A 27326-nucleotide genomic window follows, 5' to 3' on the forward strand; every position below is an offset into this window, starting at 1 on the left:
AAATGAATATGTTAAATATAATTTAATGAGGAAACTTTTGCTTTCCTTAAATCACAAATAAAATCTTTAAAAAAAAACACATATTAACAACACAGTTCTTTAATTGTAATTGCATATTTTAAAAACCTGTATGTTTAGCAAATCACTGAATATAGTCTTCAGATCAGAGGAACTAGTTTTCATGTGTTCAGTCAACTTTACAGCATAAAGATATAACATGCTTATACTACATTAGTTAAAGCATGAAATCCAGTAGATATTTGTTTTATGCAAAATTTTAGCATTTTTAGCAGCAAAATAGAATAGTCTCCTAGTCAAATAATTTCCCCCTCTACATTCTTAAAAAAGCAAAACAAAAAAAACTTCTCAACTAATTCCTCCTTCTTCCTCAGCCTGACCATGAGGTCTCTCCTGTCTTCCTTATTAATCTGAACAAGGTCTAATAAATTTAATCCTACGTCCCTAATAGTCAACAAACTCAGTTAAAAAAAACTCTCATGAAAGAGATATGGGAATACCTTACTTCACAATTCTTCATACTCCCAAGAATTTGAATTTTTAAAAACCGATTCTAAAAAGAGATGCTAAACTAAAAGGAAGATGTTTTCTAAATTTTGTAACTAAAGCTGCCTAGTTAAAAGTTTTCAAAGGATAAAAAATGACTGCTATTTCATAGACCTCCTTATATCCTAAAATTACCACAGTATGTCCAATAATTAATGTATCTGGTTAAGAACACATTTAGAATAAATTGTATCTTTTTAAGGCATCAAATCTTTTAAAATTCAGAAGCACGTTAAGATTTATCCTACTAGTTGCCATATGAAAATAAATCTGATGTTAACACTAATAGGCTCATCCTAGAAGTTAACCTGATAACCCATTTTCTTCTTTGAAATCATGTAGAGAGATCACCTCTAAGACTAAGGTAAAGCTTTATTTGAGTGGGAAGTCTGTTTTGTAAATTGAAACTAACCACTTTCAAGAGCTTATATGAAAATGGAAACCAGGTAGATAATTATCTTGTTTCACCAGAAAAAAAAAAAAAAAGTATACTGTAATTAGCTCAGTATGCCTTTTCTACATATATAAAGGAAATGCTCACTCTAGTCCATCTAAGACAGCTATAAACTATAAATTGCTCAATTTTTTTCTATATTTTCTTTCTGATGTTCACAGAAACAGTATTCAAAAAAAAAAAAGTCTGATCTGGAATTTTCACTTAAGGTTGTAACTTGCAAGACTTATCGGACACCAATTACTTTTCCATATTTACACATTTTACTTAATCATGATGGCTGAATTGAATCTGTACCTATGTGAAAAGGGCAATGCATTCTGGGTTGGTTCAACCCTTGGCTCTGAGTTCTGTGTCACATCAGGTGTTCTTTCATCATCTGTCCCATTGATACTTTCTGGCGTTAAAGGAGACTGAAGATCCCCTCCTGCTGATTCCTTTAAAAAAGGGGGGGGGGAGTGAGGGAGAAAAAAGTTATTTTTTTTTGTTAAAGTAAATGATATCATCTTAACATTAAATCTGACAACTTATGCTTACTTAAGAACCATATTTAAATTAAAATTTGAGTCACAGGCTTAAAAAATAAACTTTGAAAGAAAAACAACGTTTTGAAACAAAGCAACTCATAAGAAAACTAACTGAAACAATTTGGAAATGTAAACATAACACAATTTAGAAATGTAGTTTTGAAGAACCGAAATACTTCTCCATTTATACAAGCAACTAACTGATCAGAATAGAAGATACTCAAAGAACTAAGTTAGAAGAAAAAGGTGGCATAAAAATGCAAAAAGGATGTGATTATTCTGGAAGAAGAAATATAAACAAGGGAAGGGCTCAGGAGAAGAGAAGAATAAGGAGGGGAGAAGGGCAAAGAAGAGAATTAAATCTGCAACATGTTTCATTTTCTTGTCTGCCCTACTCTTCCATTTCTATAGAACTATTTAGAAAAGCAATAAGAAACACCTCTGTAACATATTCTACATAATGATGTCCATGCATTTCAGTTTTTCTTGTCTGATACTCATGAAATTACTTTTCTTCACAAAATTTCCTGTCTTCTTCCTACTTTTAATTAAGATTTGTATATCAGGAAAATTTAATTTATCCCTCTGGAAAATAAAAAAAAATTTTAAATGAAGTGCAAGCTGACACTTATTCGTGTGACTGCCATCATTGGATTATGCAAATTTGATATTGGAAATCAAAACAAGGGGTCACGATAAACCTGTTAACCAGAGAAGGTTCTAGCATCAAATTGTTAAAGGGCAGCTTAGAGTATCCCTTTCAAAACTTCACATTTGAAAGTTTAGGCTGTTAGGGGAGAAAAATGAAAACATAAGTGTCCAACAGAAAAGTGGCCAGGTACGCTCATAAACTTATCAACATGAATAAAGCAATATAAGAAAAATACTTATAATGCTCATCAAACAATGAGAAAAAAGTACCAGAATAGAAAGGAGGATATTTATGTAATGATAATTAGCATACTTTATATAAAATATGCTTCATGTGGAGAGGTGCTAGAAAGAAATATGGAAAATATTAATGTAGTAAGAATAACTTATTTAGGGGGACTTATGATATTATATTGCTATATATATTTTATTTCACATTTAAATATTTTAATTAATAGTATCATAATGCTAGAAATTATACAAACTATCAAAGATCAAAAGGCTATGTTCTTGATTCCATAAATTACTGAACTAAATTTTCAATTATTCATGGAACCTCTACCTTGACCTCTAATTTCATTCTTATTAAATATTTCTCCTAAATCCTGTTTCCATTAATTGACAGTCAGGTGCATGGATAAGGTTTATAGTATAATATGACAACACAAAGTTCACAACAAAGTTGAATCCTACCAAGTGAATAATAAGAACAGTGTCCACAAATTTCTTGCAAATGAGCACTTTCAGATGAGTTATGAACCATCTCAATTAGAAAAAGTTTAGCCAATCAGTAAGAAATTATGAGGCTATCATTTTTGATATCAATAAATCAGGTCTATTTTTCTCGAAGAAAGGCCAAACCAAACTAAAACAAACATGCTGACTGTCCAATAAATATGCTAAAGAGTAAATTGGTCAAGACCCAATTCAGCAGAACAACAGAAACAAATTATCTGGCTAAATTGAAAGGTATAACCAAGGTTAGCAACTAAGGTTCACTTAAGGATTTGCTGGAATCAGTTGAGGAGAGTGTGGTGGACAAAAGTAGATTAGGATTAAAAGATAGAGGAAGAAGAATAGCAGTCTGACTCCTGACTCATACTACCTTCTGGGGATGAATGTTCCTGTCACTTAAAGGGGATAATAAGAGGGGTGGAGTTTGAGCCATGGGTCTTAGGGAAGATAAAAGATGATACTGTTGAAGTCTTCCACCCTTTTTGGCTGAAACAAAACAGGGCTCTTCATACTTAACAAACAATCTTGGGAGACCTCTTCAACTTCTGTCTTTAATACTTAAATGAAGATAGGAACACTGCACTCTTTTCTGAGCAGATGATCTAACAGGAAAAACTGGCATGGACATAATGACCTTGAGTTCCAGTGGCAGTGGTAATGGAAAGAAATAGTACCAAAGAGACACAGAAGAGCAAAAGGATACATAAAAGAAGATGAGGTCAAGATCTCAGACAAAAATCCCTTAATCCTCTGTCATAAATTGTTTCCTTTATCCAGTCACTATCTAGAGCCATCATCTCTGAAAACCCACTTTCTGACTATCACAAAAGTTCTTGCAATCTGACTCTCTGAATTAACTCATGATCTTCCTTCCCTGTGAAGGTGCACTGACTCATTGATGATTAAGGCTAATGGATTAAATTCCAACAGCTGCATTAAATGCTTATCATGAGTCAAAAGCATTCATCCCAAACCCGTTTATGGCAATTGTACTTATATAATTATGTAACTGAATTAAATATCATGTAAACCAATGAAATTCTAATGCAAAACTAGAGTGGTTATTTTAATAAAAAACAAAGTAAAATGACTTGAAAAGATTAAAAGGTGAATTGTGAAAAATAAAATCCACAGCTGAATTAGATATATCCAGGAGAACCATATAGTATCAGAAAAATGACACAGAAATCTAATTTTGCTGTCAGATTGGTTTGCAAGTGCCTAAATTAAGCCCTACTTAAAGGGGAAAAAAAACTTGGAAATGAAAATTAATTTTAGGTATGCTTTATGTAAGATAACATGGAATTGCAACAAGCAGATTCATAATCAAAGAAATGCCTCAGTCTTACATCAAAATTGGTGAATAAATGAAACATTATATGTTTTAATCTATAGTATAATGTTTAATGTAAGGAACATTTTTAAAAATTTCCTCACCTTAACCAACTTTTTTGATCAACTATTGGTTTTGAATCCAACAGATAAGAGGGCCTGTGCTATATAACCTCCTGTCCTCTCAACCTATCCCACTCACTCTCCACCTGCTCTTGAACCTCAAGACACAAAATCTCTTGACTTTCCTCTATTCTATCACTTTGTCAGGCTCATCCTGGCTTCATTTTTCACCACATTCAACCTATACCCCAAAGCCCATCACCTTAATTATACTATCACTTGCATCATCAATTCTCAGGCTCTCACTACCTTCTACAATATCTATCTTGCCAATTTTCAATCCCCTATCAACCAAACCATCATTCTTTGCCCTTATATGCCCAAGCTACCAAGTGCTATGCAAAAAAACAGCATTAGATATGCTGATTAGTGTCATGAAAATAATTCTTAGATCCAACTTCAGTTATGCTCTTAAAACTACTGAGTAGTCTTTTCCCACTTGACCCTTTCGTTACCTAACAGATGTTTCAAACATATCTTCAAGCCCCGTACCTCATGTCAGTTCCCTCATTCTCAGCAAATAAATCTTCCTTCAGAGAGAAAACTTAAATGAACAAACACAGACTTCTCCAACCTCCCTCCTTCTTCTGCCTCAAAAATTATCTGTATCTGAATCTATTTTCATCCTCCCCCCAGCCTCAGATGAAGTGGCACCTATGTCCCCATCCTCCTCCTTGAGAACATGCTGCACCAATGATCCCCACCTTCCATTCTTTTCTTTCTCCCTCACTGACTTCTTCCCTCAATTTAAAACACATTCAAGTCACCCACACACATATATCTTTTAAAAAGTTATTCTTAGCATTATATACTCCTGAGATTACCATGCTAACCCTTTTTCTCCTCATAAAGAAGAAATATTTTTCTTATGCTCATTAACTAATTTAGCCCATATTCACTAACTCTGCCATATCATTTTGGAAAATATAGTAGAAGACAATTTCTTATTGCCCTTCCTTCCCAATATTTCACCTGAAATTATTAATGAACTCCAATTTGTTAAACTGAAAATCCTCTTAAGCCTGCCCCAATCAAGATGGCAGAGTGAGAAGCCTCAGGGCTCCAACCACCACAGAAGCTTTGAAAAACCACCAAGAACTGGCAGAAACATCTTTCTAAAAGCTCCAAAAAAAAAAAAAAAAAAAAAACAGTTAAAAGATTGCAGTATCAGGGCAAGCACTGAATCAAGAAAAAGACCACTTAAAAATGGTAGGATTTCCTGGTGCCCTGGCTGGCCCTTCCCCTATCCCCCTATTGGCTCAGTGCAGACCTGGCTACATTCCCAGTGCAGATCCCTGGTTTGGGTTCCAGAGGGAGCAGAGTAACCCTTATGCACATCCTGAGAGCACGTATGTCTGGCTCAGTCTGTCTGCTGGTGGCCTGAGGGACTCACCATACCTTGCTCTGCATGTACAAAGTGGCTCACAGAGCTCTCCTACAGAAGGGCAATCAAGTTGCTGCTCAGGGCAAGGAATTGCTGGCTGTAAGACATACAGTACAATGCCTGGACCATGAAGAAACTGTTTCCTAGGGAGGAGAGAACATTCATATCTGTGTAAACAGTGGAATTCCCAACATACATGCCCAAGACAAGGTGCACACACAGAAAGATCAGTAAGGCCCTTATACTTTGGCCTTGAGATATTCTCTAAACTCACTGTATGGATAAGATCTGAAGAACAGTACTTGCAGAGGTCAAGTTGCAAAGTCTGGGAAAGGTGATTTCTTTTTTTCCTTCTTTTTTTGTTAATTCCTGGCATTCAAGGAAATTTCTATCAAAACACTAGCTAGATACAAACTTAAGGAACAGAAACCTAAGAGTCTAAATTCCAGCAATAACACACTAAAATATCAAAATGTTCTGGTTTCAACATAAGATTACAAAACATACAAAAAGTCAGGAAGCAATGGCCCAGGCAAAGGAAAATATTAAAGCATAAGAAACCATCAGTGTGGAGGACCAGACCTGGGACATTCCAGACAAAGACTTTTTCAAAAAGAGTAATAAAAATGTTCTAAGATTGATTGTTATGATGAATGAGCAACTATGTGATGATATGTAAACCAGAAAAAGACTTTTAAAACATGGTCCTAAATATGCTCAAAGAGCTAAAGAAAAACATGGACAAAGTACTAAAGGATATTAGGAAAACAACAGAGGAACAAACACAAAGAGAATATCAATAGAGGTGGAAATTAAGAAAAGGAACCAGAGCCAAAGACCACAGAAACAGAAATTTTAAAATGCCCAGAGGGGTTCAAGAGCAGACGGAGCTGACAGAAGAATCACTGAACTTGAAGATAAGACAACTGAAAACACCCAGTCTGAGGAGCACAAAAAAGAAGGAAGAGGACTCTGGCAAGATGGCGGCATAGAGAGGAGTGGAAGCTAAGTAGTCCTCCTGGAACAACTACAAAAAACCAGAAACAACTATAAATAATCCAGAATAACTGCGGGGGGACAAACGAGACCATCCACTCATCTTACACCAACCTGAATTGGGAGGAATGCCCGAGAACACAGCATAAAATCTGTAAGCAAAACCTGTGGATCCAAGTCGGGAGACCCCCTCCCCCATAGCCCGAGCTGCACAGCCGCGTGGTACCACAAGGAAGCTCTCTCCCAGCAAGCGAATATAGCTCAGCTGAGCTCCAACTGGGGTTTTAAGTAGCGAGTATGAACTGCTCACTACAGGTACGCATCCCCAAAAAACAGACAGAGGCTTTGGGTAACGACTGACCTGGGAGAGCCGGAGGGTAGCCTTAGACTGGGTCTGAAGGGAACTGTTTGTTTTTTGGCTCAGTGGAGAAAGCCCCAGTCATTTTCAGTTTCCAGAGCTATGACTCTGGGAAGGGTGGAGACAGCACAAGCAGAGAGAAAGACCATTGAAATGCTAATGACCTCCACCTGGGGGCTCTGTCTTCTCTAGGAGGAAAGGGGTGGGGCCCCTTCCATTCAGAACCAGACCCCAGAGCCTGGGGGAACACGGCCATACCTCCTCACACCAGTCAAGAATTATAGGCTGACAGGCGCCACCTGCTGGGCAGAAAAGCACAGTGACCCCAGGCATCAAAGGGTGGAGCAATTTTCTAAGACACACCCGCAGGGAAACCAGATACTGAATATTTCTTCCCTCTGGGACCTGAGCCTGTTCTGGTCTGGGAAAACCTGATTTGGATAACCAAGGAAACCATGCCTAGACAACAGAAAATTACAACCTACACTAAGAAAAACAAAGTTATGGCCCAGTCAAAGGAACAAACGTACACTTCAACTGAGATACAGGAATTTAAACAACTAATGCTAAATCAATTCAAAAAGTTTAGAGAAGATATTGCAAAAGAGATAGAGGCTGTAAAGGAAGCACTGGACATGTACATGGCAGAAATCAAAAGTTCAAAAAAACAACTAGAAGAATCTATGGAAATGAAAGGCACAACACAAGAGATGAAAGACACAATGGAAACATACAACAGCAGATCTCAAGAGGCAGAAGAAAACACTCAGGAACTGGAGAACAAAACACCTGAAAGCCTACACGCAAAGGAGCAGATGGAGAAAAGAATGAAAAAATATGAGCAACGTCTCCGGGAACTCAAGGATGAAACAAAGTACAATAATGTACGTATCATTGGTGTCCCAGAAGGAGAAGAGAAGGGAAAGGGGGCAGAAGCAATAATAGAGGAAATAATTAATGAAAATTTCCCATCTCTTATGAAAGACATAAAATTACAGACCCAAGAAGTGCAGCGTATGCCAAACAGAAGAGATCTGAATAGGCCTATGCCAAGACACTTAATAATCAGATTATCAAATGTCAAAGACAAAGAGAGAATCCTGAAAGCAGCAAGAGAAAAGCGATCCATTACATACAAAGGAAGCTTCATAAGACTATGTGCAGATCTCTCAGCAGAAACCATGGAGGCAAGAAGGAAATGGTGTGATATATTTAAGATACTGAAAGAGAAAAACCGCCAACCAAGAATCCTGTATCCACCAAAGCTGTCCTTCAAATATGAGGGAGATCTCAAAATATTTTCTGACAAACAGACAATGAGAGACTTTGTGAACAAGACACCTGTCCTACAGGAAATACTAAAGGGAGCACTACAGGGTGACAGAAGACAGGAGTGCGTGGTTTGGAACACAATTTTGGGAGATGGTAGCACAACAATGTAAGTACACTGAACAAAGGTAACTATGAATACGGTTGAGAGAGGAAGGTGGGGAGCATGTGAGACACCAGAAGAAAGGAGGAAAGATAAAGACTGGGACTGTGTAACTTGGTGAAATCTAGAGTATTCAACAATTGTGATAAAATGTAGAAATATGTTCTTTTACGAGGGAGAACAAGCAAATGTCAACCTTGCAAGGTGTTAAAAATGGGGAGGCATTGGGGGAGGGATGCAATCAGCATAAACTAGAGACTAACTAATAGAATCATTGTATTATGCTTCCTTTAATGTAACAAAGGTGATATACCAAGGTGAATGCAGATAAGAGGGGGGGATAGGGGAGGCATGTTAGACACTTGACATTGGTGGTATTGTCTGATTCTTTATTCTACTTTGATTTAAGGTTATTTTTCCTTTTGCTGCTTCCTAGCTGTCATTTTTTTTTCCCTCTTTCTTTTGCCTCTCTACCTTCTTTGACTCTCCCTCCTGCCTTGTGGAAGAAATGTAGATGCTCTTATATAGATAGTGGTGAAGGTGGTGAACACATAAATGCATGACCATGCAGAAAACCATCGATTATTTACTTAGGATGGAATGTATGGTGAGTGAACAAAACCATATTAAAAAAAAAAAAATGGGTTGATGACAAAACCTTGAGGGCAATATACTGAGTGAAATAAGCCAGACACATTAGGACAATTATTACAGGGTCTCACTGACAGGAACTAATTATAATATGTAAACTCATAGACATGAAATATAAGGTACCAAGATACAGGACGAGGCTTAAGAATGGGGAGTGGTTGCTTAATATGAGGAGAATGTTGAATTAGGATGAACTCAAATGTTTGGAAATGAACAGGGGTGTTGGTAGCAAGATGTGAGAATAACTAACAGCGCCGAATGGTGTGTGAATGAGGTGGAAAGGGGAAGCTCAGAGTCATATGTGTCACCAGAAGGAAAGTTGGAGGTCAAAAGATGGGAATGTATAAAACTGAATCCTATGGTGAGCAATGTCCATGATCAACTGTACAAATACTAGAAATCACTTCCATGAACCAGAACAAATGTATGACAATACAATTAGAAGTTAATAATAGAGGGGCATATAGGGAAGAACTATATACCTATTACAAACTATATACTACAGTTAGTAGTATTTCAACATTTTTTTCATAAACAGTAACAAATGTACTATATCAATACTACGAATCAACAATTGAGGGGGGTTGGTTAGGGATAGTGGAGGATTAGAGTTTCCTTTTCTTTTTTTCTTTTTTCATCTTTCACTCTATTTCTTGTCTGGAGTAATGAAAAGGTTCTAAAAATTGAACAAAAATTAAGTGTGATGGATGCACAGCTGTATGAGGGTACCCAGGGGCAAGTGATTATACACTTTGGATCTTTGGATAATTGTATGGTATCTGAACAATCTCAATAAAAATGAAAAAAAAAAAAAAAAAAAAAAAGAAGGAAGAAAAATGAACAAAGCCTGAGGATCCTGTGGGACACCATTAAGCATACAATATATACATTGTGAGAGTTCCAGAAGAAGAAAGAAAGGGCAGAGAGAATTTTTTTTTAAATAATAATCGTTTAAAACTTCCCAAATTTAATGAAAAACATGAATAATACACATCCAAGATGTTCAACAAACGCCAAACAGGATAAATCCACATAGACCCAAATCATGCCATGTTATGATCAAACTGTTGAATACAAAGAGAATTCTGAAAGACACAAGAGAGAGACAATGTGTCTCACACAAGGGGGCCTTGATAAGATTAAGTAGTGATTTCTCATCAGAAGCTATAGAGGCTAGAAGGCAGTGGGAAGACATTGAAAGTGCTGAAAGCAAAAAATATCAAAAAAACATATCAAAATGTTCAGGTTTCAACTGAAACTGTAATCTTATATATTCTATACCTGGCAAAACTCTCTTTCAAAAATAAGGGAAAGATTAAGACATTTCCACATAATCAAAAGCTGAGGGACTTCATGACCACTAAACTGACTCTATAAAAAATGCTAAAAGGAGTTTTGTAGGTTGAAAGAAAAGGAAACTAGACAATTGACAGAAGCCACATGAGAAAATAAAAGATCTTCAGTAGATGTAATGGCATGAGTAAATCTCCTGTACTATTTTTGATTTGTAATTTCACTTTTTACTTCCTACAGGATCTAAAAGGTAATGCATAAAATGCAATGATAAATCAATGGTTTTGGACTCATAATGTATGAACATGTAATCTGTGACAAGTACTACATAAAATTGGAGACACAGAGGGGTATAGGAACATAGTTTGTGTATGCTATCAAAGTTGTGAAGTTGGTACCAAAGCAAACAATATTGGTATAGATCTAGGATATTAAATTTAAGCCCCATGGTAACAAAGAAAATATCAGAGAATATACAAACTCAGAGATAGAAAGTAGAATAAGGTTACCAGGGATGGGGAATTAATATAAAATAAATGTAGGGTTTCTGTCTGGGGTGAAGGAAAAGTTATAGTAATGGATGGTGGTTAGGGTAATATAACATTGTGAATGTGATTAATCCCACTGAATGGTAAGCTTGGGAAGGGCTGGGATGGGAAGACTTATGTTGTATACATGGTTCCACAATTTAAGAAAAAAAAAAGAGAGAAACTAAAGAGATAATGACAGTTAAATGCAAAGCAATACATTCTACTGGATGGGATTTAAGAATGGAAGAGAAAAGGCTCAAAAAGATATTATTGGGACATGAGAAAAAAATTGGAATATAGGATATGAGCTTTATATCAATGTTAAACTTCTTGAACTAGATAACTTAAAGTGATTACATAAGTAAATATCCTTATTCACAGGAAATGTTCACAGAAGTATTATGTGTTCAAGGAGTATGATGTATGCAACCTGTTCTCAAATGTAGGAAGAAAGGCAGGGAGAGAGGGAAGGAGGGACGGAGGAAAAAGAAATGCAAAGAAAAGAAAAGTTAGAGAACAGGAAAGAAAAGAAAAAGAAAAGAGAGGAGAGGAAAGGAAAGGGAGAAAGGAAAGGAAAGGGAGAAAGAAAGAAAGATATGGTGAAGATGGCAAAATGTCAAAAGTGGTAGACCTGGCAATCGGAGGATGTGGGGCTATGTTGAAGGTTCTCTGTATGGGGTTTGTATTATTTTTTGCAACTGTCTTCTAAGTTTGAAATTATTTCAAAATAAAAAGTTTCTTTACCATACTACTGGAACTCTGCATCTGACATTGCCAACTATAGTCTCTAACTTAAAATGCTCTTCTCTTGACTTCTGTGCTAACAATTGCATCCTTCTTCTCAGTATCCGTCCCTAGCTTCTTTTTTCCTCCCTCAAATGCCTTAAGTGACAATCCAAAAGTAATTTTGACCCTTGCCTCTCCTCTCTTTCCATTCTATTCTCTTTCTGGGAAACATCAGTCTCAGCTACAGCTTTAACTACAACCAATTTGTTGATGACTCCTGGGACTTTTTCTGAACTCAATCCAAATTTTCAACTATGCACTGGGCATATTCAATTAGATGTCCCTTTAGAATTCACATTCAATATCTGAAATAGAAACCCTTTTCTGAAGTTCACTCTATGAACCAAGAATATCTATTTCCAAATAACCAAATATTTCCAAAAAATCTAACTCATTCTTTAGCACCCTTCTTCCCCTACCCCATTCCCACCAAATTCAATTTCACCATGGTTATTTCACCTCTCTATTCTCATTGCCAATGCCTAGTAGGAAAACACATCAGGAAATCCAAGAGAGAAGTGGATAAATATACTACACTGAGACAAATAACACGATTAGAGAAATATCTGTACTGTCCTTATAAAAACAGAATAATATCCAGAAAATTTCAGCAAACCTTTCCAGAGGTCATAAAAGTAGTTTGTATAGTATCTATTTCAGTAAATCCACATTCGTTCTATGTTACCAATATTAACTTACAGGTATTCAATAATTCAGTTCAGGGTTGTAACACTTGGCTAATGCAGAGCATCCTTTAGAAAAAAAAATCCATTTATAGCAGTGGCATCTTTACTAAAGAAAATCAAAATATTTGAGATTTATTGCACTTAAATAAGGTCCTAAGAGATTATATAGTAACAGGTATTAATTAGCTCCTCTTAAAAGGTCCTAAGAGGTTATATAGTAACAGGTATTAATTAGCTCCTTTGTTAAAGGAAAAAGTGATTCTCTTATAAAACCTGTAACTTTTGTGTCTCACTGCTAAGCATGAAGCAGGTGGTTCAACTGACAGTTTGAAATATACTCTAAAATCATACAGAACAAGCCACAGGCCAATCTATCCGCTTTATATACTTTCCTTTTTAAGTTGTATCACATTAAATACTCAGCTTTAACTTTTATTAACCCAAGTCCTGTTAAAAAAAAAAAAGAGTCTTGTAGACACTGGCATATAGATAAAGCTTTCACCACCAGGGCAGGATTAACTAAAGGGTATATTTTTATGTCCACTTTGGAAATTCCTTTAATTTTGCCATGGTTTTCCCAAATTTAACTCTGGTATAAAGGATATCATTTGAAAGAAACAAGGCTCATAAATAAGAATAGAAATGAAATACCCACCTGTGAAGGCGTACTGGTAAGTTCCATTTTTTCTTGGGATTTTTCCTTTGCTAGTCGAGCAGCTTCTTTAAATTCCTGAAACTTTTCTGCAAACTGAATGTATAAAGACTATATACGTTACCAAATAAAAATAAGTCACTGAGCCCACTTTTACCTCAGCTTTCCTTTACTTTCTAAATAATTGACTCTTAGACAAAGGCCCAAAATCAATTACAGATGTAATGTGAAAATGACAAAAAGAAACCTAATAACAAACATTTTTTTGTACACTATAAGATATTTTGACAAATCATTTAAAAAACATCACATGACATAAAGTTAGAATTTGGTGTCAGGTAGCTTATTTCATGATTAATCAGAAATAATTTACTAAGACCAAAGTGGAGGGTAAAGGTGGGGATAGAATCAGCATTGTTTATCACCAATAAAACAGATTTTCTTCAAGTATTCACTCCCAAACATCACAGTATTCAGAGCATGTTTTTAACTTTTATTAGAATATAAATGCTCGTATTGTGTAAGGCATTTTATTTTTAGCAATTAGAATAACAAGGTTTATTATTACCACTAACTGACATTACTAAAACTTCATTTTCAAAGATTCCTAACGAGCTAATGTACAGCAGCAGAAAATAGTAAGATTCTCTACCAAAGTCTTTAAAATTGGAAACAATTTCAAAATAAAAATTATTTGTACACAAAATGCTAATTCTTAGGAACTCAAAGAGAAGTAGAAAGAATTATGGCCACAAATAGTACCTCTTCAGGTTAGGAGTGGAAGCTAGTCTACCATTATTATCAGAGAGATTAAGTTAATGTTATAAAATAACCAAATTAAAAAACCCAAAATCTCAATGTAACTATAAAACAGTTGTTAGAGTTGGCAATAAAAATATGAAATTATAGCATCCTCTTCAAAACCCACCCCCATCCCATCCCCAGTCATCCCTGATTTAATTTCCATCTTGGGAAATGATAGGAGCAAAGAAAGACTCATGGTACTCTTCTGTCTTGTGGAGATGGAGGAGGGTCAAAACTAAAGTTGTCATTATCACAACTCATTCTTTTAACCATCAACATTGTCACCCCTACCCACAGTTTATAGATCAGGGAGCTAAATTTGTGCTACTGTCTGTCTTTAATTGGAAAGAATGTATTCTCACTCTAAGAAAATCTGAAAACAAAGCTAAAAAGTTGTCTCATTGGTGGAAATGAAATAAAAACAAAACCCGAATTAACTTCTCTTTATATAATTTGAAGTAGTATACGTTTTTCTTACATTCATTTAGCATTTCAAAATAGTTAATGTTTAAAACCCTTCTCAACTTCATAAAAACTTACACTATTGTTACTTTTTATACCTTTAGTTTTCAACAACAAAAAAAAGTGAAAGCTTAGGTTTTCAAGGCTTAAGTTTCTTACTACTTAGTAAGCAGTCTAACAATACAAGTACAGCTGGAATTTTCCTCACACTGGTCACTCTCAGATGACATTTCCTCCAATGATGCTGTTCTCTCCCTCATTTTGAGAGGTGCATGGCCAGAACTGTCCTCAAAGCTTTCTCCAAACTCTTACAAAACTTTGAATCACTCATGGTTTTTAAAGACAAAACAAGCTAGTATATTTATTTATATGCTTGCTTCATTTATGCAAAAGATTAAAGTTCCCTTTAATTCCCCTATAGTCTGCAAAGCCATAAAATTAGTCTTCAAGGTAAGACTAACTTTTTTGAACCAAAACATTGTGAAGAGATTGATCTTGAGCTCTCAGAGCTAAGCCTAGAGAATAAACAAACTAGAATTGGCTCCAAGGGCTTAAGTGTTGTTTCCTAATACTCAACCCACCCTCAAAATACTAGGATTCATTATCGGTAAGGTTGGTCAAAAGCATCTGCTAATTTTAAAGAGAAAAAAAAAAAAACAACACCCACAATTCTTGAAATATAAAGGCATTCCCTGAGAAAAGTTCAAATGAGAAGATAGTATCATTGACAGAATTTAATAAATTATTCCTTAACCACATTAACTAGCTACTCTGTAACCTAAAAATACGTAATAAAAATCTTAATTTATAGTCAAAAAGTTACTTAGGCTCAAAAACCACTTCATGCAAGTTTATGTGAGAAATTAGCTACAATTTAGTTCCTGTGTGGTCAAGTCAAGAATTTCAGCAAGTGGAATATATTTTTATGTTTTTTGCTATAGGTTTTAACAGGCAATTCTAAGAGAGTTCCAAAAAAGGTTCTAAGTAATGGCAACAGCATTAGAATAAAGGTCAGTCACTCCACTTTGTACCGACAACTCATACTGCAGGGCAAGAAACGTATTTAGAGAGTAAGATATGTGTACAGGAACCCAAATCAGATAACTTGCTTGTTTTAATCATTCTATACAGAATGATTTATAATCACTTCAGGCAAAGGTTAAAATAGTCTTAACACTGAACTTTAAACAATAATTTATATTAAAAAGATAAAAAGACTTGAAAACAACACAGTGATAAGGAATGTGTACAACTAAAACAAAGGAAACAAAGTAGGTAATTTCAACAGTTGGACTATCTAATATAACCTCAAGTCAATAAATATTCACAAAAGCATGAAATTTTTAAAAAGAAGTCATTTTTAAGAATGAATGATTGTTGAGATAAGTTGCTTTATATTTAATGTAATATGAACAGGGTGTATCACATGAACCTGATTACCTTGCATTTAAACAATTTCAACTCTCAAGCCATCACATACTGTGTATCCCAAAATATACATGAAGTGTTTCAAATGTAGGGTTAGCATTTCAACTGAATGATTCAAACACAGAGGTCTGAAGCATTAAACTGTGGGTCTGGTGGGCATAACATCTGAAGAGCAAAAGTAAATCTACTCATCTCCTTATCATCTTAGTATTCTGACATTATATCCTCTTTCTGTGTGACATCTACAAGAATGTAAGGTGCTGCTGGTATGAACACTGCATGGACAGTTGCAGGACAAGTGCAGAGCAGGCAGGACAACAGTTTTATTTCCTCTATTTGGCCTGATTATGCTCAGCATTTTATTGGCTTTTCTGGCTACAGTAATTTACTTGATCAGTATCATCATAGACTCCTAACAGAGTCTGTTAGAACTCATTTTGCACTGAATCAGACGGTTCAGAGCACTATACACTAAGTCACTATTAAAGGCAAGTTTCACTTACAGTAATTTATATATACCTGCCGTCATGTCAAAAATTCTATACTACTATCAGCTTCAGTTTTCACAATTCAGAAGAGCTTGCATCTACCTATCTTGCTATGCACTGTTGCAAACCATCTCCACCGAGTTGCTAATCCCTGACAAAAGTCCATTCTGAGTGATAACCACCACCTTGTATTTCCTATCACATGGACAATTAACAACCACTCAAATTCTTCTCAAAAAATGGTAACTGTTTATATAATGTGTACAATAATTTTTCTAACTGGCAGAGGAATCTGATGATCTCTTGCTTCTTGCTCTAAGGTCATTATAATTGTGCTGAGACTATTAAACAAATTTCACCTTTATTTTGTAGTCTCCATTTGCCATTGTACATTTACGACATCTGACTTGAAGATAAAGACTTCTGTTCAGATCTTATGATTTAACTTACTTTTGAGAGATGATGCTCGGAGGAGAATCCCAGTCCATAAACAGTGTTGGCCCGGCTATCAGCCCACTGGCCAAACTTCTGAGATGTTTTAGTAAATGTCATGTTTGGGGTGATGGTGCTATTTATTATTGCCTGGAAAATAAAACAAGTATGAATAACCAGTCAAAATTAGCAAAAAGGCATTTAAATACAGGACCATTTAGTTACATAAAAACTTAGTATTCCTTATGGGCCACAATGTTAAATATATAAAAAAAGTTACATAAATGGTTTATAGCCTTATAAGCAACAATGTGGAAATACAGTGACTAATACCACTGTAAAGCTAAGGGCACTCTTGTCTATCAAGAATTGAAGCATCTTATATTCAAATTGTCCTATGATCCAAAAAACTTTAAAGAATTTTTAATGTGGCCAATTTTTCCTTTTGAATGTTTAGGATCATATCTATTGATTTTGGATGATATTCACTGGAAGTAAGTAAGTCTCAATAGTCATTTATTTAAAAGTGAGTCCCCCGCCCCCCCAATCTTTCAAAAATGATTATCAGTAGAACAACTGACACTCTTTTCTAAAATCCAAGAAAGGATTTTCTTAAAGCTAACTTACCTGAAATACGCTATAAGGTTTTCAATCATTTAGTACTTTTTCCTTTACTGATGGGGCGGTGGGGGGCACGGGGGAGAAATCCCTAAATAAATACTTTACTTCTTTTCCCATAAAATGGCACAGATTCATAATAAGAATAACTATCATTTCTGCTTAACACATAGTTTCCTAGGAAACTAGTATTTTGTTACATTATTAGACACTAACCTTGATGACCACCATAATAAATTTCAAGTATTATAATACAAAATATTAACTTAAGTTCATTCCTTCTACCAATACTATAAAAGTATAGCATCAGTTTCAGTTAGGTAGTCAAATGCCCTCCAAAATTAAGATTAAAAAGTGATTCCAATATTAATAAAAATATACCTAATATCAAATCCATAAGCAGTCATCTGGTGACTGTTGAAAATGAAGCATTTTCAGAACACAGCTAAATGTGTTTGCCATGTGAAAAACAGTACACATTTAAATATCTTTGAGCTATGCAGGTATTGGTAAAGTTATAACAATGAATGTGTGATACTTGTCCTACTCAAGAGGACAGTGAAATAAAGTGGCCCCTTGCTTTCAGAATCTTAACAATAATCCATGTGTCATCTACTAGAAAATGAGAATCCTTATTCTTGATCAAGCATTTTCACCTGTGATCAATTTACATACTCAGATTTTTCCTTACTCTTGAGAGTTCAAAAACTGCTTTTCCCAGTGTGTTATTTTTGATCCCATAAAATGGGGCTAGCAACAGCCCTAACTTGTAGGATTATCATCAAATGAAAGATTAAATTGAGAAGAATGTATTAAGAAATAGCAAGGAATCACTCATTTATTCAAAATGTTTTATTGAGCCCCTACGAAATGCTAAATGTAATTCTCAAAACTTGGGATACAACAATGAAAAGGTCATGCAATGTAACCATGGATTACATTCTAGAATAAATAAAAAGGAGTCAGTCAACACACAAGTTAATAAATAGTTGACCAATGTAACTTCAGGGAATACTAAGTGCTGTGGTCATAAGACCAGGCCACGAGGGTGAAAGGCAAGAACGAAAGGACTGGCAGGCGCTGTGTTGGATTTGGTGGTCCTGAAGTATTCCCCGAGGAGGGCACAACTGAGCTGGGATCTGAGAGTTTCAAAGGAGAGTAGGGCATTTGACATGTGACCCTAATAACTCTCAAAAAACAGGACAGTAATAGGTTTTACAGGCATCTAAAAACACTGGGCAATTTGCTGTTGGTTACTGCTCCACCTCAATGTTTGAGCTATTTCAAGTTAACTTCTTTCTGCTTTTAAGTTTAAGAGTCCCTTTTCAATCCTCATTCTGAACCTCTTTTACTTGTTTGAGGTTTCTTTTATCACTGGAAAAAAAAAAATTTAAAACATAGATGATCCCACACTTTAAAAGTTTTTTTCGAATTATTTTAGTAGAAAGCTAATATGAATCCATTTAAAAGAAAAAAAATTAGTTCTTTAAAATAAATATGTCTCTCAATCCCCGAGTTCTTGTCCTTTCACGCCAAAGTGGCAGAAATGCTGTGTCATTACAGATCACGTAGTGCCCTGATCCCAGCCCTCAGCATACTGATACCTCTGCAGCATGATTAGAAAACCCTAAAGCAAGCTTTACATGCACAGTGAACGCCCTACGCCCTACGTGAGAACAAATGGACATTTTCTAGGGGCACTTAAGTGCTTTCCATTACTCAGTCGTGAAGTGCATATATGACATTGGGAAAGAGAAAAAACATCCCTTTAGTCAGGTCAAATAAACCACTACTGCTTACCATAAAACTATTCCTACAAGGAACTGCAAGAGTTAGCTTCAGTTTGGAAAAGTAACTAGAAAATGGTAAATATAATAGAAAATATAACTCTGCTAAAGAAAGATTTTGTTAAACAAAACAAAAACTTTTTCACAATTATTACAAGAAACAAAGTATATTCAAAACTGGAAATGCCAGAAGCAATAATTCATATAGCATTAGAGGGAAGACTACATGATGATTATTTAATCATCAAAATTCCTCCCTTGAAAGTAACCCAAAGTATTTTATTCTGGTGAAGGTTAAGTTAGCAATTGAAATCTATTTAATCACTTCCATATGGTTTCTTTTCTTGAACATGGGACTATTTCAGCTAATCTTTACTTTTATATACCATTTAACCCTCCTGTCATCTTATCTGTGGCGTGGATTAAGAGAGAAACAGATTACACAGCATAAGAAGGTTCAAGTCAGGGAAAAATTAACACTCTAGAGTCTGAGATTATACTACTTAATATTTGTTAATGTCACTAAATCAAACAGTTAAAAATATGACAAATAATATTCTTCATCAAATAAAGCAACACAGAAATTAACTATCACTATTTCCCAAGTCCTTTAAATTCTTCAAGTGAAAATGAAAAGAAGATCAATTATTCAAATAAATACATGTGGGTCACTTATGTACAATGCATTGATCAAAATAAAGTACAAATAGCCCCTGGAGTCCTATAATCTAATTAGGGAGATAAGGAATAAGCACACAGAAAGCATAGATTGAAAGTTTAGCATTGAACAAAAAAGATCTTTTATTCCCCCAAATACTAGGCAATACATTATTAATAGCCTAATAATAATATTAGTAACAATAATAGCAGGAAACGTTTGCATAGTGACCACTATGCACATTTGAAGTGTTTTTACTTAAATTAATTTATTTAATCCTCACAATAATCCCATAGTGTAATAGTGTAGGTATTTTACAGATGAGAAAACTGAGGCACACAGAAGTTAAATAACTTGCTTAAGGTCACAGAGTAACAAGTGGTGGAGCAAAAATTCAAACCAGATAGTCGGCTCTACAGTCTGTGCTTTTAACTTCTACACTAATCATTAAAATTTCAGGGAAGGGAAAGGCCTCGTTGCTTCAAAAAAGTTTAAAGGAGAAGAAGAATGGAGAGTTCCCTTTCGATACACTTTATATCCAGAATCTGACATTTGGAATTTCTTTTAGTGTGTTATACCAAATTTATTGAGGGTAAAATGGAACCTTCTCCAACTTCTTGAAGGGCATACCATGTACCGGCATCAAAGTGCTTTGCAGCTATTAACTCACTTAATGCTTACAACTACCAGTACTGGAGTGAAAGCACAGAGTCAGAGAAGTATAGAAATTTGCCCAGTCACCACACTCAGAAGACAGCAGAGCTGAGATCTGAACCCACGCAGTCCATGCTCTTAAACATTACAGTTTGCCTCTCCTAAAACTAAAACTGTTATGTCTTGTCCTTAGGCTTCTCTTCAGACACAGAATATGAGCTTTAGTATTGACCTACACCAATTTCATATGCTTTAGGGATTCTGAACTGCCTACCAGTCTATAGAAGGATATTTGAAAAGAATTCTAGTTCCTTATAGATTGTATGTGCCTCAAGAGTAGTGACTATGTCCACTCTGCTCACCATGACGTTACTAGCACTAGCATAGTACCTGATACATAGCATAAGTGCAATGAATATTTATCAAATAAACTGAATGACTTCAAATTTGCAGAATATTCTGGCATAAATTCAATATGATAAGGTAGTTAATCCAAGCAATTTACTGGACAAAAAATGTTACTAATCTAAGAATAATCAGTTTTGTTTTTTAAAAGTTAAGTTTTAAAAACTCAAAAGAAACTATTTTATTTTAATTATGATAAAATCCTCTAAGTAAAATTGAAATGCTCTACTGTATAAAGCAAAACTACAAGATTACTTAAAGTTAACTTACCTTTGAGCCATCTAAACTGATTATCCTATACACATTTCTTGTGCTGTCATAGAAATAAGACACAGTAACTGCATGCTTGCTGGTGGGTACCCAGTTCTTCTTTGTGTTTGGGTCAATCTGGAAGACATGAGCTCGAGTGCTGAAGATGGGTTGTTCCCTGCAGGGAAGAAAATAAAATGACTGAGTGAAAGCAGCCAACTCTATTCTATTGAACAAGAAAATACAAACACTATGAGGATGACATTCCCCCATCTCTGAAAATAAGAGAAACTTCTTCAAATTTGAATATTCTAATTATTCAATCATAAGCTTCTTTAGGACAATTACCCTGTTAAAATACAATTATCTTATATCTGACTCTCATTAGGTTAAAAGTTTTTACCCATTTAATACTAAATTATTCTACTGATAAATAACTTACTATAAAGGTTTACATTCAATATAAGCTCTACTACTTTGAAAAGTATATGGAAGACAAAGTTGCTCACAACCACATAATTTTTACCTAGCTCAAGTAGGGCCTTAAAGATATAGAGATTTTAAAATTATAATTTAAAAAACCAGAAATAAAAAATGTACGTATTCAAAATATTGTGATTATTACAGAATGTTTACAGTCTGAAAAACATGCATGAGATGATCTATGCATAACAGAAACATTACAATGTAAAACTTTCCGAATTCTGAGTAAAAATTATTTTGGAAACAGTACTTACCACAAATAAAGCTAATTTCTTTCATTTACACACAACCTTTCTTTCCTAAAGTAACTCAAGGTTCTAAAGAGAATTTTAACCAGTAATATTTAATGCTCAAAATTAAATAAAGATTTTTAATTTTAAAGAATATTTTAATTTAAAAAATTAAATTTAAAGAAAGGAGAGGAGAGAGTATAGAACAGAGAAATCAAAATAACAGGAAGGCAAATCTGGGTCCTTGGCAAAATGGCTTTTCAGGTTAATAATAATGAGCCGTGCGTCACATGTCTCCTACAGCTACTTCAGCCCTTAGGGAGTTGAGTGTGAAAGACAGTTACCTTCCCTGAAGATAAACAGCTCTTTCCCAGTTTTATTTCTGGAAACTGTTACAACAATTTTTCTTATTTAAAAAAATATCTTTTAAAAGGAAATAATACATTTTGTGCCATTCCCTAATAAATTAAGCAGAAAATCCTCACTTCTTAACTGCCATTATATATGAATTCTTTGGATAAATAATTATTAACAATCTGGCAGGGCATTGTGCCAGGATGAAGAATTAGTCTGAATTGGGAGTAGGTCTTATTCATCATCTCTTTCCCCACCCGCAGATCCTTGACTTTCAATGAGGCTGGAGATATAGCTTCAATTATCTTCCAAAAGCCCTCTAACTGCTATTTTTCTTTTTTTTACCTTTTTCATGAAAGTTCTAAGTATAAGCGTAGTTGGTCAGACCAACTGTGGCTATTTTCAATACATAGGAAAATCCAATCACAGAAAGCTCTATTTATTAAGGCTTGTAAGGAAGGGTAGGGGAACACTCTAGTCAACTGACTTAAACATTTTATTTTTCATTTGAGGGGGTAAATTTCTAAATAGTGCAGGCTGGTAATTATAGGAATATTTTCTAATAAATATATTTTCTAAAAAGCTAAAATAGTTTCTAAAACAATGATACTGCTTTTGCAAGCTTTATATGACCAATCAGCAAATTCTTATTCAACAGAAATTTAATGTGTTAAGTCCGGTAAATACTTTCTACATCATATTAATCACTTTAATTCTCTTCTGAATAAAAATCCAAGTAATCTTACACAAGCAAATGACATTTAAATAGCAACTAAGTACACTGCTTTCTTCAATTCTCTTCTGAACAGCTGGTTTCTCAAAGAAAATTATAGTTCAGTATTTCTGTGGTAAAAAGCCTACCTGTCAAAGCCTTGATGATAAAGATTAGGGAAATAGTTTTCACTTCTGCTACAGGGAACAGAATTCCAAGAAGTAATGAGGATGTCACTACATCTAACAGGGCATACTAAAAAATGATTCAAACTTTTAATGAATATCTATTACATGCCAAGAACTGGGCTAGAGATGGTCCCTATCTCTGAAGAGTTCAGTCTAGCAAGGGAAGATAGATACGTTAAAAAATAAAATATTCTTCATTGTGTTTGATTCTTCAAAAGTTAGTGACTAATGGCTACAACAGAGGAATAGAATTTTGAAATAGAGCACAGTCCAGAATGTACAAAGGCACAGTGGAAAAAGACAGCACAGTACATTGTTGCGTGTTGCAAGAATCTTAGGTGAGTGTGAGTGCTTTTAAAGAATGATGCCAGAGGTAGAGAGAAAACCTAGTTCTCTAGGGTCTCCACTGGATGATACCAAGAGATTTAAATAGTGAACAGTTCTGCATTTGAGTAAGGTAACTTTGGCAGCAGTGAAGGGGATGGATTGGAGGGAGACAACATTGGACATAGGGAGGATATTCAAAACCCTACTGAAGAATCCCAGGCATTAAGGTCAGGGAGTGGGATAAAGAAGTGTGAGGAGCGATTTAAGGTATATTTAGGAAGTAGAAACAGTAAGATTAAGTAAGACTGGATGTAGGGCAGTGATTCTCAAACAGGAGGTGATTTTGCAATATCTGGAGACAATTTTGATTGTCTCAACTGAGGGTGGTTGCTACTGGCATCTAGCAGGTAAGACTGGTGTTGTTAAACTTCCTACATTGCACGAGATGGTGCCAACAACAAAGAATTATCAGCCCCAAATGTCAATAGTGCCAACATTGAAATATCATTATGTAAAGGATGAAGGATGAATCTGAGTTTCCTAGAGTTCTGTTTTAGAAACAAGAAATCCAGTGCCACTAGCAAGGATGGGAACCAGAAAATGAAGTCTGGGATTGGGAGAAGGGAGAGGGCGAGAATGAGCTCAGTTTCGAACATGTTTTATATGTCTCTGGGGTTTGCATATAGAACTTTCAGGTCAGGAACTTAAAAATATTAGCTTGACCTCCCCCCTACATGGGATCAGACACCCAGGGAAGTGAATCTCCCTGGCAACGTGGAATATGAGTCCCGGGGAGGAGTGTAGACCCGGCATCGTGGGACGGAGAACATCTTCTGGACCAAAAGGGGGATGTGAAAGGAAATGAAATAAGCTTCAGTGGCAGAGAGATTCCAAAACGAGCCGAGAGGTCACTCTGGTGGGCACTCTTACGCACACTTTAGACAACCCTTTTTAGGTTCTAAAGAATTGGGGTAGCTGGTGGTAGATATCTGAAACTATCAAACTACAACCCAGAACCCATGAATCTCAAAGACAGTTGTATAAAAATGTAGCTTATGAGGGGTGACAATGGGATTGGGAAAGCCATAAGGACCACACTCCACTTTGTCTAGTTTATGGATGGATGAGTAGAAAAATAGGGGAAGGAAACAAACAGACAAAGGTACTCAGTGTTCTTTTTTACTTCAATTGCTCTTTTTCACTTTAATTATTATTCTTGTTATTTTTGTGTGTGTGCTAATGAAGGTGTCAGGGATTGATTTAGGTGATGAATGTACAACTATGTAATGGTACTATGAACAATCGAATGTACGATTTGTTTTGTATGACTGCATGGTATGTGAATATATCTCAATAAAATGAAGATAAAAAAATATTAGCTTGAACCTTAGTACAGAAGATGAGACTGGAATTAAAATTGAGATCAATAGTCTGTGTGAGACACTTTTCAACATTAAGCATAGTGATAAATTTCAATTTAGAGAAAAACTGTAGAAGAAACGGTAGAGAAGCTATACTGAAAACTCGAAACTCTTATCTTAAAAAGATCTGTAAAACATTTGAAACTGATTGTCCCAAGTGTCCAAGTGTTAAAGTTAATACTTTTTCAAATAAACTGGATGGTACTCATCATAAATAAAGATTAGACACACTACTTTTGTTTTTTTTAACAACAATTTGCACTAATAACTACATCAAACTAGCATTTCCAAAGTGAGTTAAAAGGAAATGGGTGTTCCATGTTTAAGTTTGGTAAGCACAGAGTTATACCCCATTCTTTAATATTTATAATATGCATGAGTATATTAAAAGTTCTGAGAAGCCCTGCATAAAGAAAGGCATTTAAACTTAAATAAATGAGCATGTGGCAAAATTATTTGAACTCAGGACTTTTTCATGTAAGACATTCACATTCCATAGCAATATATAACCATATGAGGATCAAATGATAAATTTCAAAATAAATATATAACTCACTAAAAGCTGGTCTGCATATCCCAACATCTTTATTTATATTAGTAATTATATTTATGTTGTCAAGTCCACTAGAAAACATATATAAAAGACATAATACAAAATTGAGACTTTATTTAATAATATCTACAGTATTATTTCTTAAATATTAAGGATACTGAAGTAACACTTTGAAGAAACTAAATATTAATCTAAAAATCTATTTTTTAACATTTTATTGTTTTATTTTTCTCTTTTAACATCTTATTATAGAAAATTATAAACATACTTAAAAGTAACTAAAAATTATTTTAAAGCAAATAGAGTTGGCCTACAATACTTTAAATCAGCTTAGAAGAAAAAATGATACACATACATAAACACACACAAAAATTATTTTTTAATCCTAGAAAATCCATTTTTCTTATATTAATAGCCAGGACAGTAAGTAGTTAAACTATCTTAGTGCTGTAAGAAAAGCTTATTGGGGCATTTTCCTGTTGGTTCATAAAATAAAAATTCTAGGAAGCTAATATATGAATAACTGAAGTTCTTCATCTTGGGCTAAAACTCTGTAAAATAATTATATAAAGTGATAGACTCTAAAACTCAATATGGATATAGAAAATTGGAAATGTGAGTATGAGAGGACCCTGAGTAAAAAGTTGTAAAATCAGAATGCTATTTTAAAAATAAAGCTTATTCTGAAGGTCAGTGGAACCAGAAGAGAAGTGAGAGGCCAGGAGAGGCTGCCCTGTGCGTTTCCATGTGAGAGAGGAACCCAGGACCAAGGATCGCCAGCAGCCAGCCCCAGAACACCACAATCTTCTGGGAGAAAACATCGCCTTGATGATGGCTTTTCTGGACTTCTCCTGGCCTCAAAACTGTGAACCAATAAGTTCTTGTTGTTTAAGCCACAAAAAAAAATAATAAGGCTTATTCAAACTCATTAGAGTTGACATAAAGACATACCACATTTAGTTCTCAGGTATTTGTGTAACAAGAAAGAAATGAGGAACATGAGAAATTGAAACAAAACAGAAAGGCTATTTGCCAAGAGATATGTAAGTTCTATATCCAGAAAAAAAGCAAAAAATTAACATTTGTCATTTGGATATTTTTTATTTAAAAAAATCAATTACAATGCTTTTCAAAAATTACTACCGAAGTCTATACTTTTGCAAACATTATGTAATGGCTTAAATAAATAATCTACATTCTAAGGAAGTACAAGGTTGTGAGTCCAATAAATAAAATCAAGCTAAGGGAAGGAAGAGAAGTTCTACATTTCTCAGTCTTCCCTTAATGCCTAGCTTCTAAATGTCCTTTTTAGATATGCAATTCCAAATGGATGTTATAGCAGAGGAGATATAAAGGCTATGACTTCAAATAATTCCTTCTCTATTTAATTTTTCACAAGAAAGCCTGGCAGAACTTTAAGAAACAGAGTGATAACATTTTCAGTTGAGAGTTTACTACTACAAACATTGTCATCTGATTACCCAACGAATTATTCCTCTTCACTCCTTCCTAACAAACCTCAGCTATCCTTCGTCCATTACCCTCCTCCACGTGACTGTGAGCATCACTAAAATAATTATGGGGCAATCCTATTCTCCTTGCCAGAAACTGGTTTAGGAATGGGCATTTGATGTAATTCTGGTTAATGAAATGAGAGGTTAAGTTTGCTAGGAGCTACTTGGTACAGTCACAAAGAGATTCACATTTGGAAAGGATGTTCTCTTAAAAAAAAATGTTGTGTTTGCATGTGACATCGAGATCTGAAGAAACCATCTTAATAGCTTGAGGGCAGCTAACCTGAGAACAAAGCCAATATTCTTTGTTAAGAACAGCAGATGGAAGACAAAGAATCTGGCTCCCTGATAGATCTCTGAATCCATGAATCAGTCTAACTCCAGACTTCTTATATGATAAAACAA

The 27326-nt window shown here is 34.8% G+C and overlaps 1 protein-coding gene across 1 annotated transcript in view; it reads right to left on the reverse strand.

Annotated features, from left to right (window-relative positions):
- HOMER1 (homer scaffold protein 1) overlaps positions 1 to 27326 on the reverse strand; it is a 155159-nt gene that overhangs the window by 73325 nt on the left and 54508 nt on the right. The window contains exons 2-5 of the mRNA XM_037801413.1: positions 21161 to 21317; positions 16787 to 16918; positions 13158 to 13250; positions 1316 to 1455 (exon numbers count right to left, since the gene is read on the reverse strand). Of these exons, the coding sequence (XP_037657341.1) occupies positions 1316 to 1455; positions 13158 to 13250; positions 16787 to 16918; positions 21161 to 21317 (522 nt within the window). The remainder of the gene's footprint in view (positions 1 to 1315; positions 1456 to 13157; positions 13251 to 16786; positions 16919 to 21160; positions 21318 to 27326) is intronic.

This window comes from Choloepus didactylus, chromosome 13, assembly GCF_015220235.1.
Source record: "Choloepus didactylus isolate mChoDid1 chromosome 13, mChoDid1.pri, whole genome shotgun sequence".
Classification (NCBI taxonomy): domain Eukaryota; kingdom Metazoa; phylum Chordata; class Mammalia; order Pilosa; family Megalonychidae; genus Choloepus; species Choloepus didactylus.